At 37.4% G+C, this 19,417-nt stretch overlaps 2 protein-coding genes across 2 annotated transcripts in view; one reads left to right on the top strand and one right to left on the bottom strand.

Annotated features, from left to right (window-relative positions):
- Positions 1–14,367, top strand: part of CENPF (centromere protein F) — a 36,078-nt gene extending 21,711 nt beyond the window's left edge. The window contains exons 10-18 of the mRNA XM_075706978.1: positions 1,033–1,276; positions 1,328–3,390; positions 3,950–4,102; positions 5,189–5,365; positions 6,121–6,273; positions 8,037–8,223; positions 8,916–9,392; positions 11,406–11,599; positions 14,158–14,367. Of these exons, the coding sequence (XP_075563093.1) occupies positions 1,033–1,276; positions 1,328–3,390; positions 3,950–4,102; positions 5,189–5,365; positions 6,121–6,273; positions 8,037–8,223; positions 8,916–9,392; positions 11,406–11,599; positions 14,158–14,367 (3,858 nt within the window). The remainder of the gene's footprint in view (positions 1–1,032; positions 1,277–1,327; positions 3,391–3,949; positions 4,103–5,188; positions 5,366–6,120; positions 6,274–8,036; positions 8,224–8,915; positions 9,393–11,405; positions 11,600–14,157) is intronic.
- Positions 14,368–17,415: 3,048 nt separating this feature from the next.
- Positions 17,416–19,417, bottom strand: part of LOC142593208 (spermatogenesis-associated protein 7 homolog) — a 39,468-nt gene continuing 37,466 nt past the window's right edge. Inside the window, exon 11 of the mRNA XM_075706973.1 lies at positions 17,416–17,541. Coding sequence (XP_075563088.1) covers positions 17,416–17,541 — 126 coding nt within the window. The remainder of the gene's footprint in view (positions 17,542–19,417) is intronic.

Below are 19,417 nucleotides of genomic sequence, written 5' to 3'. Positions count from 1 at the left end.
ATTTAACAATGTTGTTTAAAGATGCACACACTTCCCATGTCCCTTCATGGGACAAGCAAATTAGAACTGCTTCCACACCTCTACTTCCTTTCGATCCTGTCAACAGCAGAACAGAACGAGCTGGTTGCAGAACAGTTAATTTTCATTCCAGCCTGAATTCCTTCAAAACACCTAAGGGAACAAAAAATTTGCGAGTCAGCTGTCTTTTTTTCAGTGCTGTAGATGGCATGAACTAGATTTGGCGGCTGCTTGTAAGGAGTGTCAGAATCAAAACTTCACTCGGAATGGAGGAAAACCGGTTTAATTCTTGCATACAGTGTACTAGTCTAAATTCCCCTTAAAAATAAATCTAACATGTGCATCTTCTGCTTGTGAGAATTCCAGTTTTGACCATTAAGTCCTGTGCAAGTGGCCTCCAGTGGCCAGTCAACATAGACTCAGAAATTAGAAGTTTAACACTGCTCTCACAGTCAGAGCATCTTGAAGCTCTACCTTTTGGCCAACTGTGCAACACTGAGCAGCTGTTCCTTGCAGAGGAGGAAATCTTCCACTTGCGTGTGTTGCTTGCAATTCACATAGAGCATCCACACTGATACATAGACACTTGAAGAAAGAAATACTGTTCCTTACCATTCATAGCTGGAGCTTTTTTAAGATTAAGTACTCGGTACAGATCATTCAGGTGCTGCCTTCAGACCCAGTTCTTTTTTTTGAGTCCTCAAGTTTTGAAGTTACTAATTTTTAGTGTTTTAAATGAGAGCATCGGGTGGCACCAAATGTAAGCCCAGCTCTGGCAGACAGTGGTAGTTTGGAAAACGGATTGTTTGAGGATTTGGGCTTGTGTCCCTTGAAGATTCTCTGGTGTCTAATAGAAAGTGAGCAGTAAACTTTTCCCCCATTAGTGATACTAACAATTTTTCACAGGAGCTTTAGTAGTTTAAGAAAACTTTTAAAACTCCCCTTGTTTTTTTCTTTATATATACCTTTTCTTTTCCTTTTTTTTTTTAACGGATTGATTCTTAACCCTTGCAGAACACTGAACAAGAAAACAGTAGTCCTTATCAACGGGGAGTTCCTATTGCAAACTCGTCACTGAAAAGCAATAAACCTCAACTAATCCCTATTGAGAAAAGGGCTGTAGCAGATACCTCTGTGTGTGAAAATGTAACTGAGACCACTGAAGCAAGATTAATGGAAGATTATACTGAGAAGATTTCTGGAGAACACGAGTGTAGAAATATGTCAGAAAAAATAACCAGCCCTTCAGACCATGCCAGTGCATTGTCAGAGTGTAGAAATATGTCAGAAAAAATAACCAGCCTTTCAGACCATGCCAGTGCGTTGTCATTTTCCAATAGTAGTATGTTTCTGAGTGCAGGGAATTTCTATGAAAATCAAATAACCACTGAAACGCTTCAGGAGGTGGCAAAACAACAGCCTGCTGAAAATTTGAAGTTGATCTATGAGACAGAAGAAAGCCATAAACATACTGATTTACTAATGAAAGTTGATCAATTAAACTCAGAGCTGAACTTTCAGAATGTACAATTAACTCCAAGGAGCGCAGCTTTTGCAGAACTAGAGGAAGCTAGTGTAGTTGTTAAGGAAGAAAACTGTGACATAAAGGAAAAACTGGAATCAGCCTCTGTCAATAAACAGCAATTATCTCTCAGAGTAGTGTCGTTAGAAAAAGAACCTGAGAATGTAAAGTCTGAGCTGGAGATATATAAAGTTAGATTGTCTAATGCAGCAGACACATTGGATGATCTAGAAATGACCAAGAGAGATTGTCATGAACAATTTCTTGCAGCTGAAAATGAACAGAGGAGTCCAAAATCTGAGCAAGTTAATATTGAGAACCATGCCTTGTTCATAGAGCACGATATTGAAATGCTTCAGGCAAAATGTCAGCAATTAGAAAGGGAGAGGGAAGTTAACCTGAAAACTATTTCTAGCTTTCAAGAGCACCTTGTTTCAGGCACAGCTGAGAGAAGCCATATTGGCCAAGAACCGAGTATTTTGTCGGAAAATAAAAAAGAACTGGATAAGAAGTATCAGAAGCTACAAGAGAAATTGAAAGAGCTAGAATCAGCTAAGGTGGATTCTACCGAATTCATTAGAAGGTTAGAGGGTGAAGTGAGGACACAAACAAATCTACTTGAGACTGTAAAATCTGATGTAAATCAATTATCAACTGAAAAAGATCATCTTCTGCAGAAGCTGCAAAGTTTGGAAAATGATGCTGTGTCTTTCACCTTTGAAAAAGGAAAACTCCAAAACGAAGCAGCAGATTTGAAGGAGAGAGAGCTGATTGTAAGAGAGTTGGAAATGACGCAGAGTAAATTAAGTTCATCAGAAATGGAAAATTCAAAGCTTTCCAGATCTTTGGAAGGCTTGTTAATGGAAAAAGGTGAACTTGCTGCTAGACTCAGCTCAGCACAGAAAGAAGTAGACCAAATGCGATACGGAATTGAGAAGCTGAAAGTAAAAATTGAATCCGATGAGAAGAAAAAACACCACATTGCTGAAAAGCTGAAAGAGAGTGAACGGAAAATTGACTCTCTTCTGGATAAAATAGAGAGGCTTGAAAGAGAATTGGAGATGTCGGAGAAAAATCTAGAAGATGCAATTATGCAGTCGGAGACTGCTAAATCAGAGGCAGAAACATTAACAATGGAGATGGAAGAGATGACTGAAAAGCTGAAATGTTTTAACTTAGAAATTGATGTCCTAACCTCACAAAAAGAGTGTTTGACTAAAGATTTAAAAGAAAAGCAAGAAAGAATCCTTGAACTAGAGTCTTCAAATTTGACTACAGCAAAACTGTTAGAAGAAAAGGAGGAAGAAAAGATGCAAATCAAGGATGACTTTGAAAATACTGTGGTATTGCTGAAATCTGAGCTCAAAGATATAAGCGAGAAATTAGAGTTTTCTTGCAAGAAGGAAGCAGATGCTAGAGCAAAAGAGCAAGTCTTGATTAATCAGGTGGCTCATCTTGAGCAAGATAAAACAATGCTATTACAGGAATGTCAGGAAATAAAACATGAAAATATCAAATTGGATCAAACGAGGGAATTACTTGTTCAAGAATTGATGGATTGTAAACAAAAACTCAATGAAAAGGTGCAGGAAAATGGTGCTCTTCAAAAGCAGGTGAAAGAAACAGAGGAGCTGTCTTTACAGCTGACACGCATGCAACATGAGTATGAATGTTGGCACCAGGAAAAAAAAAGGCTGCAGAATTTGATTGCTGAGTTGAAGCTGAAAGAGCAACATTTTTCTAATAACGAAACCTTTCCGGATATCCTGAATGTTCTAAAAGTGTCTTATAAGGACCTTGAGAAGGAACTGGAATCTACACTTTGTGAGAAAAGCACTTTATGTAAAAAGGTAATACCACTTCCATTACGGTAGAGTTCCCTTTTTAGAAATGAGGATAAAGTGTCCTCTGGGCTTATCACTTCCTTGATAAATTATATCTTAAAATAACTTTAACCTCAGACTTTTACAGTAAGCCTCCTATTTTTAGAATTATGTTTTCAATGCAATCATGAGTTTGCATTGAAGGTACAGAGCTGGAAAGCACAACATTGTTTTGTTTAGGATGAATGGGAAGGTTGCTTGAAAATAGGCATAGAAGTTTAAATAATTGAATAATGCAGGATAAAACTATTCTTCTTTCCTGTAGAAGAAAAAACAGACAGACAAATCAGTATTGGGTTGAGTGAGTTTTCATATCAAGAATAAATACTTTGGGAGCTCAAAAGAAAGTGAAAGAACAGTTGGACACTTGTCATGTGAAAACAGCATTAGCCTGTTGTGACTCTTGGAGTTGGAGCAGCTACAGGAATAAAATAACCCATCTTAAAAACTGCTTGTTGCATACAAGAAAATTCTTTGGAGGTCATGACACATGCGTTAAAAATAATTCTGGAAAATTTAATTTCAGGTAAATGAACTGACTGAAAGTTGTACTGAGCTGCAAGTCAAGCTAAGTGATACTGAACAGAAGGTTTCCAAATTACAAGAAGAATTTACCACAGAAAGAAACAAGCTTGCTGAAGAAATACAACTTATTCAAGAACATTCAGAAAAGAACAAAGTTAGTTACTCCGTGTGTAGTATTTCTGTGTTCAAGGCCACATGTTCAAGTACAGTAAATGTGTGGGGGCTGGTCAAGGGAGCTGTGCTAATGTACAGTATCAGAGCTTCTTGCTTCAAAATTTCCAAAAATTTCATGTTCTCTTCTGAGACAGAATGATTAATTAATAGTTTTTTCCCTCTTCCTATCAAAACTATGTTTTCTTGGCATAAACGCCACAGGTGTGGATATGTAGTAATCTTTCAGTGCCAAGAAATTGTCTCTACTACAGGCATTCAATCATCATACTGAGGATGTTAGATAAAAAATGTAACATCTCATGTTTGTTTTAAAACTAAACTAATTTCACTGTTTCAGTAGTGCTGAACTACTTTCAGGACAAAGTCAAGGAAGAATCAGTTTTAGAGTCTTTATTTTTAATTTGTTCATATTTAATTCTTAGAGGCTGTTTTACCATCGAGGCAACTGTAGGCCTTATTTGTGAGTAATATCTGTTTAAACCAGCTTAAGTGGTCTTGTGACCTACTAACATTATTTACGAAATTTTATAACCAGGAGCTTGTTTCTGTTATGGCATCAAGGATTTTGAGTGGGAAAAGAAAAGAGATTTCTGCAACTTTCAGAAATCTTGTATGGAAATATGGGCCAGCTGTCCAAAAAGTACAGTTACAAAAGTGGATCAAAATGAAAATGCTTAGAAAGTTTTGTCATCTTAAAGATGGTGAGGAAAGTGACCCTTAACCTTTCAAGTGACTCTCAGAGGGAACAATGTTTGGAGAGGGTAAGCTTTGATTTTGGCAGTGCTGCTTGATTTAACAGTGTTGGCAAACTTGCACTCGTGTACCCCTCATATCATAGTGTTTCTTTTTAGAAGACCCTCCTTTGCCTCCTATCCTGCCTTTTGTGTTCAGGTGTTCCATTCTTTGATTACAGTGTGTTTAGCCACTGTTAAATACTTTTTTCTTACCAAGCTGATTTTGGAAATTCAAAGACACTTCAGATGTAAAGTCAAATAGTTTAATGGGTCAACTGTTTTTCCATGGACAAAATTCCGAATACCAAAGAATGTGCTATCACTGTTTACAGATTCAGCTGCATCTAACTATGTCAGAAAAAAATGAACTGACTAAGAGTTTGGATATGGTGCAGAAAGAACTACAAGAAAAAGAAAGTGAATTGAAAAGAGAAATGTCAGAATACAAAGACAGACTACTTCAAGCAGAGAAAGAGCATCAGGATGCTCTGACAGAAGCAAACCGAAAGGTAAATCAAAAAATGGGAAGAATGGTGCTGCAAGTTTTTAATTAAATTCTATGTATTTCACAAAATTTTGCTGATCCTGTTGCAAAAGAAATTGTCTTTGCTAACAATATTTCCAAACTCTATACATACTTACCTTGGAACTCAGTAAGTGTTAAATTAACTCTTTTCCATAGAGCAAGCAGTGAAAGGTGAATTTACCTCAGAACTCAGTAAGTGTTAAGTGTATATATAATTTATCTGGGACTATACATTTGAAAAAGGGAAAGCAACAGTATGTTTTAGTCCAGGAAATGTTTGGTTTGGTAGGAATGGGGAAAAAAGATTAACCACTTCAGGATATAAGGGCAGATTTGTTGGAAATGCATGTCAGCCATGCTGCACACAAAAAGCCATCATCTTTTCTGCAGAAATATCTGTCTATGAATATGTACTTGAGACCAGTAGGACACAGGCAAACAATTTACTATAATTATTTCTTAATAATTTTCATTCTTGTGAATACACAGTAAATTTAAGAGCAAGTTATAGTAAAATATAAGGGCTTTCTAATGGCAGACTTCTTAGAAGCAAGAATTTGGTATCCAAAATGTATACTTGAGATCAATTGCTCTTTCAATTTTAAACTCCTGAAAACATACCAAGCGAGTTTGCTATGGAATTCCTGTGGGCTGTGATATGCTTTTAGGTACATCTTTAAAATACAACTCAATGTCCTTTTTAGTATCATAGTAATTAGACACATTTTCTTTCTCTAGAATGAAGCAGAAATTGAGGCCTATCAAGATAAGATGAATTCACTGGAGCTGTTTATCAGCTCACAGAAACTGGAAATTGAGCATTTGAAGTCAAATAAAGAAAAACTAAATAATTCCCTTAATCAAACCTTAGGAGAACTTGTAAAAACTAAGGTAAGAGAAAAATATGTAAGCATTGCCAACTACATGAGACCCAAGGCACCTTGGAGTAAAATAAACATAGGATTGGGAACCAGTGCTCCAGAGCTTTGGCTTGACTTTGATACAGCCTTTGTTTCACTTGTAAGAATATAGAGCGCAGAGAAAACCTTGTTACTATTGATCTACACTAGAAAAATTCTGTTACATATGCCACCACTGAGATCACCTAGAATTGGTTTATGTGATACTAAACGTAGCAATCTATTGTCTACACTGAATGTTGCAACTGCATTATAACGTGGTTAGAATACGCTCAAAGAGACTTTGCAGTACCTCTATTTTCTGTGTGCGAATTACTTTGATGATAAAAGATACCATGTTCTGTCTTAAGCATTAGTCTTGATACATTGCTCTTGATTCTTGAGAGTTTATCAATTCCATTTTATATAGAATTCTCGTTACAATTATTAACTAGTGTAATTCTCTAAATGCCAGAACTGTTCTCAGTTATGATAGAATATGAGCTCTACATACTGTGAACAACTGATAGCTGGGAACAGTTCTAGATGTGCTTGGTTTGCTTTCTAGTAGCACAGATGAAGTTTAACTGTCTGTATAACTGAATTTCTGTATTAATTTCCCCTGCATTTTTCTCATCTACTTTTTGGTGTGGGTTTTTTGGTTGTGTGTGTGGTGGGGTTTTTTGTTCTTATTTGGGTGGTTTTTTTGTCCTGCTTGGCTGGCTCCAACTCTGTAGTCCCACTTTGGGAGTGAGTATCTCTCTAAATGCACTCTTGAAGAAACATAGTCAATTCAATTTACTTGCAAGTAAACACTGAATTGCAATGCATTCATCTTGCTCAACAGTTCTTTATTCCACAGGGCCCTCCACTGTGGTGTTAGCTTGTTTAATACCGGCAGTCCAACGATATAGTACAGTAAGATATGTGCCAGTGACAGAAACCAGTACCCATAGAATCGTTTAGGTTGGAAAAGACCTTTAAGATCATCCAGTCCAACCATTAACCTAATACTACCAAGTCCACCACTAAACCATGGTAGTGTAAACGTAGCATACAAGGCTTCCAGCTGTGCTCACTGTGTGGTATTTGCACACAGGTTGGTACCAGACCAGATGAGCAGGGAGCAGCCCAGAGGAGTGGAAGTGGGTGGAAAGAAATGATCTGCTGCTGCTCAGAATAGTACTTCTGAGCTGGAATTTAGAGTGCAAAGCAGGCCTGGATTATCTTGCCTCTGTGGTAATAAGATGCATTAAGATGAAAAGAAGAATAAAGGAGACTCAGACCAGGAGAGAGCACTTTAAAATTTGGAGTATTGGTTTGAAATCTGTTACCTGGAAAGCAGCGCTTTCTTACGCCATGTCAGTGAAGTGATAACAGCTGGAAAAAAGAGTACTGCCTCAGAGTTCATACAGCTTTCTCATAGGTAGGATGCTAGTCTTGACATCAGTAATCAGAACATTCATAATTTGTTGGTATATCTCAAGTGAATAGGTCTCCCTTATTGGTCTTTCAATTCTTGTTTTTCTGCTGAGTTAATCACCTGCGGGTAACCATCTAGTAAGAGGACTTTCATGTTTCTTGCAGTAAAGGACCTGCTATAATGAGGCTGTACGGAAACAAGCAAACAAGTATACATTACAACCATGCTCTACAGCTAAATATTGCAGAACAGTTGAGCTTCCATTTGATGTTGTAATGTTTAAATGGAAGAATTATGTTTCTGGTGTAATAACTACATTTCTTATTTTGTAGGCTGATAATATTAACGTTATAGTTCAACTAAAGAAGGCGAATGAATTTGCACACAGTAAAGTGCAGCTGTGGATGAAATCCTGTAAGCAGATGGAACAGGAAAAGGAAATGTTGCAGAAACAACTAGCTGAACATGACGAACTATTAAAGAAGAAAAATCTAACTGTGTCAAAGTATAAGAAAGAAGGTAACTGAATCTAGATTCAATCTTAATGGTTTCTTAGCAGTGCATTAGTTTGTAAAACTTTCTTTTTCCCTAAAATGCCCATTTGCATATGCAGCTCTAATACAGAGCATGATTCTTATGTAGTATAAAAAAGTACAACTGCAAGTGTGTCAAACATTTTCAAAATCTAATTCATCTTCTTTCTCTTAAAGTATCAGAGGCAACTCTGGATTATGAATATAAATATTACATCTATGTGTTTAAAAGTGACTTAAGGAAGAAGGGGAGTGTTTTTCTTAATAACTAAAGTTTGTGCGCAAGTTCTTTTATTGTTTTCCAGCAAGATTTCCCCTCCGACTCTCATGCTTTGTTCTTTATATTTTAGGTCATCTCATGAGATGCACTGTATTGTAAATGATACTTAAAGAAAGTTAGGCGTACAAACTCCAGTGTTCAGAAGTTACAAAATGACAGGGAAAATGCTTGCCCAATGGTCAAGGTTTCTTTTCAAATTTTTGCGTGTTTGTTCTTTATTTAGCAAATACATTATTATGTCTAACATATTACTGATTTTGTTATACACTGTCTTTTTTTTATAGCTTCACAGTTATAGAACATGTATAATTAAAAGATGTGTGACCATTGAATTATAAATTCTTATATATGCCTCTCTTTTTATGTCAGTTATGAATAATGATATTTTGCTTTGAAAGGTGATGATGAGAATGCCATTACAGAAGAAATTAAGTTAAAACTGGAAGAATTGCGGGAATCTACAGAAATGAAAACCAGAGAAGCAAATGAAAACTTGGAAAAATACTGCTCTCTAATTGTTAAATATTATAAACTAGAGGAAGCAAATGAGATGTTAAACACACAAGTCAGTTTGTTGAGTGCTCAACTGAAACAGCCAACAAGTGATGCTGTCAGTGCTCCTTTGCTGAATTCAGATAACTTATTAACAGTGAGCAATCAGTCTGTCAAAGAGATGAGGTTGGATGAAGATGCTACTAAGCTTTCAAGTAAAAGGCAGAGATATGAAGACAACAGGAAAGATAATGGAGAACCAAGATCCCCTGTGCCAGAGACTTCATCCAAAAAAAAAAGGAAGGATGATATCTGTCAAAATATGTTGGTTCAGGAGAACACGGACAGTGAGCCAGATAGGCTTCCAGAAGTAGTGAAAAAAGGTATTTATAGTGGTTTATAATGGCAAACATTCTCTGAGCGCAGCAGGTGGGTTTTTTCCTCTTTTGTTTTGCTGAATTAGTTTTACTCTGGGTGAGTAGGTGACTATGCAAACATTTTTGGTGACAATGATGGAAGGTGAAAGCAGTCAATGGGAGATGTGCCAGTTAGTGCCAAGTCAGTGTTTGTGGAGCTGTAGTGTTAGACCAGCATAACACCTTTATGTTGGTCTAATAACTACCATTCTGCTAAGAGTTAAATGGTCCTGGCAGTCACAACTTTGTAGTTTCTTGTGATGCATGTATTAGAGGCTAAGCATATGATATGTAACAGCAACAAAGTTTTGCTGACAGAAGACTTGCTCTAGTCATTTAAAAGCATTATTTGAACCATTCACTGAAACTTACAGTAGAACAGATGTGGAGTGAATCTAATCTTAAAGGCCTCATTGGCACTCTAGAGTACCAGCTGTGATGGACTCATGTTTGCTCCCTCTATAGCCCCACGGTTCTTTCGGTATTACTCCTTATGAGGTCAAAGAGGCAGTTAGCTGTGGGGGGTCTGACTGGCAAGCGGTTGGTGGTGAGGTCTGCAGGGGGACTCTGAGGAAGGAGGTCAGGGCTGGCCTGTGCCGGATATGGTTGGGTCCATCTGGCTCCAAAGGACAAAACCATGTGCCACAATGGAACCAGTCAGGGGTGTGTGTGTCTCTGTGAAAACGTGAGTAAGAAAGGGTGGTAAATGCTGAGATGAAGCAAAAACAATGCCAGGGCTGGAGGGACAGGAGTAATGCTGAAGCAAAGTATCGTACTGAGCAGGGCACAGGGCTGAGGGAGGTGGTAGTGGCCTGAGCAGGGGCAGGAGCTGGGGGGTGGCCCAAGGGGGCCTGAGAGGAGACTGAGAAGGAGGTATAACCCCAGAGGGACTACAGCCAGTGGGTTCCTCCATGCCTGAGCAATTGAGTTAAGAACGAGGAGCAGGATCTGACCCTCATCTCCTGTGCTCACATCACCTCAGTGAAGGTGGAGGTGTAGTGTGTGGCAAGGCGATTGGAGACCAGAAACTGGGGAGGAGAGGTGTCTGGAGGGAAGCCGAGGTGTTTTCCCTAAGTGTTTGCTTATTTGTGCGCTTTTCTTTCTTTCAGTACCAGAATCAGTAATTAAAAGTGTGTTAATTGGCAATACATTAAATCGATCAAAATTCCCTGAGTTGAAACTGTCTTGCCCACAGCAGTAATATATTAATATCTTCATGAGAGTTCAATTTCATTTTGCTATGAATGCAAGGAAATTGGGTAGCCTGATATTCCGTACAGGGTTCACTGTAGCAGAAAGTAACTGAGAAGATTGCACATATCTGGGCTCGAAAAATACATTGTATGTTCAACTACCATTAAGTACCCCTTTATAATAAATGCAATTGCAATCATTAAAGGACAAGCCATAGAGATACTGAATCACCTCAACTTCAGTCATCACTCCCAGAAGTCAGGATTTCTAAGTCTACATGTTATTTGCATTTCACTTTCTTACCAGCATTATTATTTTTCTGGAAATACACCTGTTCTGAGGACATGTGTGCCAGTTAATGCTTGATTTCTAGGCTAAATAGAGAGATAATAAACAATCTATAACACTGTATGCAAGGAAAAATATGAAAAATCAAGAATATCATGTCACAGTATTGTGTTCTGATTGAATTCTAGTAAAACCAGTACGTGTTTTCAGACTGAAATTACTCTCCAGGTAATAATGTACCTGTAAAGGAAAAGGGCAAACGCTCGTTTGAAAAACTTTGCTATAGAATTACTGCTGTTGCTTGTCTACAGTTTCCAGGGCTTGCATATGAATTTTGGAATACACAAGATCTGTTCAGCAATCTTTTTGGTCCATCTTCTTCAATAGAACAAATTATTTATTTTAATCAGCTACTTTTATCCCTGTTGTGAAAAAAGAGAAGATCCATTTGAGAAAGTGTAACTTAGCTGTTTTTAATAGAAGCTGTTTATTTTTCAGGGTTTGCTGATATCCCCACTGAAAAGGTTAGGCCTTGCATTTTACGTAGAACAACCCTAAATCTAAGAACCAGTCCCCAACTGGCTTCCCCCAGTGAGAAATTGCCTTTGCCTACACAAGATGTAAGAAAATGCGGACGAGATAATCTTGGTGAGCGCTCCAGTTCGACACCTGGTGGCAGCAAACCACAAAAGGTAACTTAAAAGAATTTATCTGGGTATGAAAGCCATGGGGAAAACTAATACATTCACTAAGTGTATTCATCTTGCCAAGTAAGTCTGAGGACATATCATCATTCTTTTAATTTCTCAGCAATACAATGAAGATAAGATCATAAATACTGAATCGCTAAGACATGACAGAGGTCTTGACCATGTTAGCAATCTGCAGATTGTTCCTGTGATGTAATTTCTGACTTCATAGGGAAGCCTGTTGAGAAATGTAAATTAAATACAGGTATATATTCAATTTCTTATAATGGATATTAAAGAGCAGATATTCCTTATATTGTGGTTTCTTAGGTGTCAGAAAAAGTAAACAGCAAAAAATTTAACCTCTGGGAGTCTGAGTTGAGGCTTAAAGTTTTCTGCTAACAACTGTTCTTGGAATTCCAGATTCGAGATTCTATAAAATAACTACAGATATTTGAGAGGCTGTTAAACACGTAAATAGGGAACATTTAGATGGTAAAGAAACTAGACTTTAATATTAGTGTTTACCCAATTTTAAGGTTATCAAAACAAATAAATACTACGGAGTTAGGTTTTGAAAGCTGATTTTTATTAAAAAAAGTTTAGTAACTGAAGTTTACATTAACTTTGCAAGTATTTTCAGTAATATAACCACTGCTGAATGTTTCACAGTACATCAGAATAAGGTGTTCTTTCTAAGCTGATGCAAATGCTTTGCAGATTATAGAAAAATGTTCCAGCTTTAGGACAGCAAAAACCTTTTCTTGCCTGAAATCACTTCCAAAGTTTTTAACCATGCTATCTCAAGCTGAGCAATGCAAGAATAATTATTATATATTGATACTTCTTTACATGAAGGCTACATAGAAATATGCCAGTAGATAAGAATTCTTCCGGTTTGCCAGGTTACACAAAAGTATTCTTTTGGCAATCAGTGGAGTCTGCTGCACAGACAAAAGTGAAGCCATAAAGCAAGAGTACGACTTTTGGGTTGGTGGTCTTGTTTTGTGTGGTGTGTGGTTTGTTGTTCTTTTTTTTTTTTTAATGCAGTTATTTTGTGTTAGCACATAAAGTATGTTGGCAAGATACCAAAAGTAACTAAAGGCAAGAGCCGCATAGTTTAGCTGATATATAGGTTTTAAGGCCAGAAAGCACCATTGGGAAGACGAGTCAGATCAGAGCCATAATTTGTTTTGAGCTACAGCAATAGGAAATCTGTACTTTGAAGTGAGAGTGAATCCACTGAATTCCTGTATGTTGTTTCAAGGGTTAATTACCCTACTTGCCAAAATTTGCTGTTTCTTACAAACATTGCCTGGAAGTCTGTGTTTTATTACTGTTTCATTAAGTGATGCCAATAAATTTTATTTACACTCATTTATGTATGTTTTCCTGTAACTTTAGAAACAAATGGAGGGTCTTGCTTGTAAAGCAACTCAGTAGTGCAAAAAAAAAAGGGAAGCCTTGGCCGCAGAAAGTTGTGTAGTAATCACCTGCCAGCATGATGTAAGCTTGTTGTAGGCTCTTGCTGACCATAGTCAAGGTTACAGCAAATAACAAGTAATCAGTAATAAATTGTTTTTAATTTAACTGGGGAAGGGATTTTCCAAACAGTCCTCCTCTTTGCCTAAGCTTGTATTGTCTAGGTCTAAGGACAGGCTACTCCTTACTTTCAACTATATAGGAGAAATTAAGTTTTCAGGGTTGGCTTTTTTTTCCCCCAAATGTAAATATGCAGAAGTCATTGGTTCCAGGACTTTGTGCCCTTCTCTCTTGGACATCGCTGGATATATGTGTTTGGTTTGTTTCAAGGTGACGTACATCTGGGAATTTCTGGAGGAATTGTTCGTCGTATCATTTCATTGCTTGTTGAAACCATAAAAATGTGTTGGTTTGTGCTCTATATTAATAGAGTAAATTGTTTGTCTTATTTTAAAAGTGAAATAAGCCTTGTTTCCTTCTCTTTGACAGGTACTTATATGTACTTCATTTCAGACACCCAGTTTCAAACTGTTGCAAATTTCTCAAGGTGTTTAAAATGTGCCATGTCATTTTCATATGCAAATTTATTCACTTTCCTATGTGAATTTAATGTAGAATTTAAACTGAGTGCTTTGACTGCGCATCAGTTAAAATCTGAAAGCTGTGGTTTCTGTCCAGATGTCAGCAAAAAAAGTGACAGCTATGTTTTTATGTTTGCAGAATATGTACAGGAAGAATGAAATACAGATCTCAGTACACAATACCTGGTACATTAGTAAACAGATTAAGTGCACTGTCTGTTCCTGGTTTAGCTTTTTGCTCCTAGCAAATAGCTTGCCAACTGTGTAGCAGATACTCCATCTTATACCACACCAAAACAATTGATACCAAGTCTCACTGTATTGTATATTCAGTGACAAATGTCTTCAAAATATTTTCTTCTCCTTTCAATATGTACGCATATGTTTTTTACAGATTCCCAACATTTAGTCTTCTGCAGTGAGTCTCTTGATCTGCTGCAGAAAGCTAATATAGTTTTCCATTACCAGTAAAACAAGACATTTTCGTTTGTGTTACAGGTAAAGGATGAACAGCAATCCCAAGCAGTAACAGCTTTTCCACCAATGGAATCTACTTCAAGGTCACCACTTTGCCCATTTAAGCAATCCACAAAAACCGTCTCTGATAATACTAGGGAAAGTTGTATGATGAACAAAGCCAAAAATTCCCTAAATGAACAAGGACTACCTGAGCAAGATGAGCAAAAAGAAAATTGTAAGGTGCAATAACCTGTGTGGACTTAATCACAACTCAGAATAACTGACAATCAAAAACCAGCTTGTCAAACAAATATCAGAACTATATGGAGGGCAGCATTTTCTCTTATCCAATTATTAACGATATATGGATTCTGCAGAGCTTGTTCTTGAATATTTACTAATACCAATAGTCACTCAAACTTGTGGAATGATAATTGACAGATGTAATTGATCTTCTGTAGAATTTTCTGTAAACATTTCTTCATAAATCTGATAAAAAATTAAACCATCGGAAAAAAAGTGGACTACATGTTGCCATGCAGTTCATTGTTGCCATTTTTTCTCTGTACCAAAGGGTTGATTTACAAATGGAAACTAAACTCACCTAAAAAAATATTAGGTTCTGGGAAAAATGAGGCAAACACTATTGGATGATTCAAAATAAAGCAGTGACTTCATTTGTAAGTGCAAAACCAAATATAAAACCACATATAAGCTGCATTCAGTGCACAGATCCAGCGTGCTGTGTCTTGGTATACCTTCTTCCAGATAGAATAACATTGAGCAAGGCGGGGTGAGACCTGATCCGAACAAACCCAGACAGGGCTGTCTGTTTTCTCTCAAACTAAGCATCTGCCAATCTATCTCTGTGTACTTCCCAGTATGCACTGTCTTTGACCATAGTCAAAGGTCTTACAACATTAATCTTCACCTCTACAAAATGGCCCTTGGCCAGCCAGTAATCCTCAGCAAGCTGGGGGTGGGTGCTAGGTACCTGGCCAGAAAGGACACTGTAACAACAAACTGTGCTGTCTGCTGTTTTCTCTGTGGGTCACCCTTCGCCCTGGCAATGCTTGGCCTCAGATGTGTCACTCTATATGAAAATTGTTGCAGACTTGTACCTGATGTAATGAGAGTGGATGTGTCGGAGAAATGGTCAGGTGTCAAGAAATATCTGTATAGAATGCCCTGAGTTAGCCTCTTTTCATTCAAGAAAAGTCCTATTTGACATCCCAAAAGAAGGTAACTCACTTGGAAATAGCATTTAAGATTCTAGTATCATCAATATAAGAAAATAACTCCGCCTAGTTCATGATAGCGCACTTGAATTTAGGATGATTCATTACAAATAAGCTCACCACAACAAGCTTGTACTTGTGGATTTCAAAGGTCTAATTTTGCTTGCTCAGTAGTTCAGAGCAATTCCGTGCAAAGAAAAGGGTGACATCAACTAAATCAGTCATTATCCAACTGAACAGAAATTACTTTCCAATAATTCATGTTGCTTATGCTCGCCTACCCAGGCCAGGTATTAGGAAAATCAAGCTCCTGTACATGAGCAGTAGTGCCCTAAGACTCCAAGTTGCAAAGCAGAGAGGCACGTTGTTCTTCTATTGGAAAGATGATGTCTCTCCTTTCAACAAAAGCAGGTAATAACATTGAAAAAGATTCATTAACTTAAAATAAAAGACAATATTTTTGTTCCAGGTTGAACTTTCTAAGTAGAACAAGTGCTTCTCTAATGATACAAAGGTAAGATTCTGCTTGAAGTTGAGTTAATTTTACACTCAAAGCAGAGTGTTTTTCTCTATTTACATATACCTACACACCATTATTCTGCCTTGCCTACAGCATTGTCCGCTAGAATGCAGTTTATGAGAACAAATAATCTACTCATCAGTCTAACTGAAAGACCCTGAAAGAAATGCAGCATTTGTCTCAAATAGGTCTAACAAAATAACACAAACCAAAATATTCCATATAGTTCAAACAAATAAAAACTCTATACACAAGCTATCCTTCAGTAACTAGATATACCTATGGTTGGGGTTGTATCAGCTTTTTTTTTTTTTTTTTTTTTTTTGTGGCTTTTTCTTAAACATCTCTAGTTGTTTATTAACTCAACTATCAGGTAATTAAAACAATTCTTGTGGCGCTATGTCTAGAGGCATCTTCCAGGGAGACTGAAAGAGGCCCATCTTAAAGGATGCATTTTGATTGCCTCATCTGTCAGTATACCAGTAAAGCTGCTCATAGAAGTTAAATTATTTCAGATAAGGTTTTGTATCTTCAAGTTATTTAGGGATCAAGTGTGGCATTATAGCAATTTTTTTAAGAATTAACTCTCTTGAGGTAGAAGCATGGGTGTGAAAACACATTGGTAGCGGACAATAGAAAAAAAAACCTGGTGTGTTTTATTTATCCCAATCATTGTTTTTCTATTTTAATCTGATGCCTTGAAAAGTGTCCCACTTGGAGAAGAGTGTGGAAAAAACATCTATCTTTAGCAAGCTGTCTAATCTTAACCAGACAAAGTTAAACAACTACGTTTTATAAAGAAGTAAGTAAATATCATCACTAAAAGAAAGGATTGAGGCTTTAGTAATTACATATTTTCCAACTCGGCCATATTTGTATTTTATAAGCCTTTAGATTTTGGCAAGCGTGAAATGTTTGCATTTTGAAAGATTACAATGCCTGTTATTTTTCAGTAACTACTATGTATTGTAGTACTAGCTAATCTTAGCTTTTTGGCATATGAGCTACTATAGGTTAAGATTTTCAAGAGATCTTAAGTTACTTAGATTAATACCTAAATCACTTGGAAATGGGATGTAATAGTCTACATTCGATTGCAAACTGATGAGACTTCAGGTCACAATTTGTGTAGGGTTTTGAATGCTGTATGGAAAACTTAATTTCCAACCTATCTGTAAGTCAAGTGTGCAGTAGGAAAAAATGAAAATGCCTCATCAGAATTCCTAGTAAGAGGATTGTATAGCACGTGTTTTGTCAGTGTCAGCTATCCGTAATGAATGAAAGGACACTTGTATCTGGCTTTCTATTCTGATTGTGAAAGTCCCTGTAAAAATGCCATCTTTGGTGCTCTGGTATTGTTCTTAGCATGTTAATCTGATTGTTGCCATAGTGATGCTGTGTTACATCACAGGAAGATGCATTAGCTGGTTCTCTTCTTCATTTTCTTCTTTGCCCAAGGTTTACATTGTAATTGGTGTAAAATCTAGTTTGCTCTCCTAACTAATTTTGAATGTTGTCTGAAATGCCCAAAGTTGTAGGTTAAAAGCATGTTGCAGGAATGCTGGCGTCCTTTTGCCGTGTGCCCTTACAGCTGATGGAAGGGTCTGCTTGGTTTGTGATGTTCAACTCTTTCTTCAGGCTTTGAACTATGCTTCTCCTTTTTACCTAGTAATGAAATGAAAACATAAAAGGAGATTTGTTTGGCTGCTGGTCTTCCAGGATTATTATTAAGGGCCAACGTTTGAACTGATCTCTCGTATGTCAGAATCTAAAATGCTTCTAGGTCAGATCCTGCCTTGACTTCTTGCAGCCCACTCAGCTGTTCCCCAAGCCTCGAGCGCAGGAACAGCACAAAGTGGCAGGCCTGAGACAGCCCTGCGCTTCCCATGACGTAGCCACAATCTAATCAACTACCAGTTGGGTAGCGTTTGCACAAAATTTTTTAAAATTAATCCTTAGTAGGAGAAATGCCATTTATTGAACATGGGCATGTGCTACTTTCTCAAGCATCGGCTTCCAGGATATGGTCTGCGTTGCATTGCAGTTCCACTCTCGGGCACAGCGCTGCCATTGCTAATGTTTGTTGGCTCACAGCAGGATCACTCGGAAGAGTCTGCCAGCCCAATAATGAGTGGTTGGAGGGAAGGATGGAGCTGAAAGAAGAAACATGTTCTTGCTATCCAGCTTACTAATTTTGTTGATGTCCCCTACAATTGATGCAAATTAATATGCTTTAAATAGAGGGAACAAAATACCAGCTGGAGCTACGGTGAATCCAAATCTGTCTAGTCTCAGGCATGTGTATTGGACAAGAATCCTATAGTGCCCTAAAACCTTGAAGGCGATGACAGAGAAAAGCGCGACACACATCTAGTGGGGATTTTCTTTGTACTATACATTGCAGATTAGTTCCTTTTAGACAAGGAAATATAGCTCAACGATGTACACACTCTGTACATTAGGGAAAGTAGTGTCACTCCATGGTCCAGGTGCCACCTCTGTGGTGAGAACACTCCTAATTTGTCCCAGAACTGTTTTCAGCTGCCTGATCCTTGTTCCTGCTGTTTGAGATTTCAGCTGTCTAACCCTTAAAATGACTCCATCTCCCTCTGCTTTTGCTACCTTATCCTAAATAGCCACAAATTACAATGAGGCTGCCAGTAATTTTCTGTAGAAATCAGTAATTGAAAACAGCTGTTGGAGCTTTTTGAAGATGTTAACAACTGAATACATGGTGGACTACTGTGGAAGCAGATTGCAATAGCAGTATTCAAAAGCAATGTTGTGGATTTGCTTAAAATATGAACTAATGTATCTATAGTTCCAGTGACAGGAGATAGGCATATCTCCTCTTATATATATGTGTGTGTGTGTGTATTCTCTGACACACAGACACACCCAAGCACTTATTTCAGTGTAGAGTGCAGAAACTATATGGAACTTTTTCTAACAGGACGTAGCTATAAAATAGCTAAATCTGCTTAGCTTTTTGCATTGTTTTATTTGTCTTCCTGGAAGCTTTTTTAACAGTAGACAAATCATGATCTCTATTCATAGCTGTTGAAATACTTAGGTGAATGCACTGTTGATTGATGGGTGCACAGAAAAATCAGCAGCTTTCTGTATTTTGCTTTTCCGCTACTGTGCTTCATAAATAAAACAGATGAAAGTGTAGTGAGTGTTCTCAGTACTGGATGGTGTTTCAGGGTTCCTTTATTTAGAAGGCCTGCTGAGTACCACATGAAATACAGTGTAAATGCATCTGATGTTGTGAAGGAAGATTGCCTTTTTCACTAAGTCTGTGTATCCACATCAGATTACCGGTTGTGGTTTGGTTTGTTTTTTTGTTTTTTTGGGTTTTTTTGAGGCAAAACAGGGGAGTGGGAAATTATTAATTGTGGTTGGGGACTGCTTTGATTTTTTTCATTATACAGAAAAGGAAATGTTCTGTATTCTTTTGACCCTGCGCTGAAAAATAATGTTTTCAGTACTACTGTTGATTTTTAAATATATGTGTGGCTTTAGTCATTCACTGGCATTG

The sequence above is a fragment of the Pelecanus crispus genome, chromosome 3 (genome assembly GCF_030463565.1).
Source record: "Pelecanus crispus isolate bPelCri1 chromosome 3, bPelCri1.pri, whole genome shotgun sequence".
Classification (NCBI taxonomy): domain Eukaryota; kingdom Metazoa; phylum Chordata; class Aves; order Pelecaniformes; family Pelecanidae; genus Pelecanus; species Pelecanus crispus.
The sequence above is the reverse complement of the archived record's forward strand: the minus strand, read 5'-3'. Positions and strand labels throughout refer to the sequence as shown.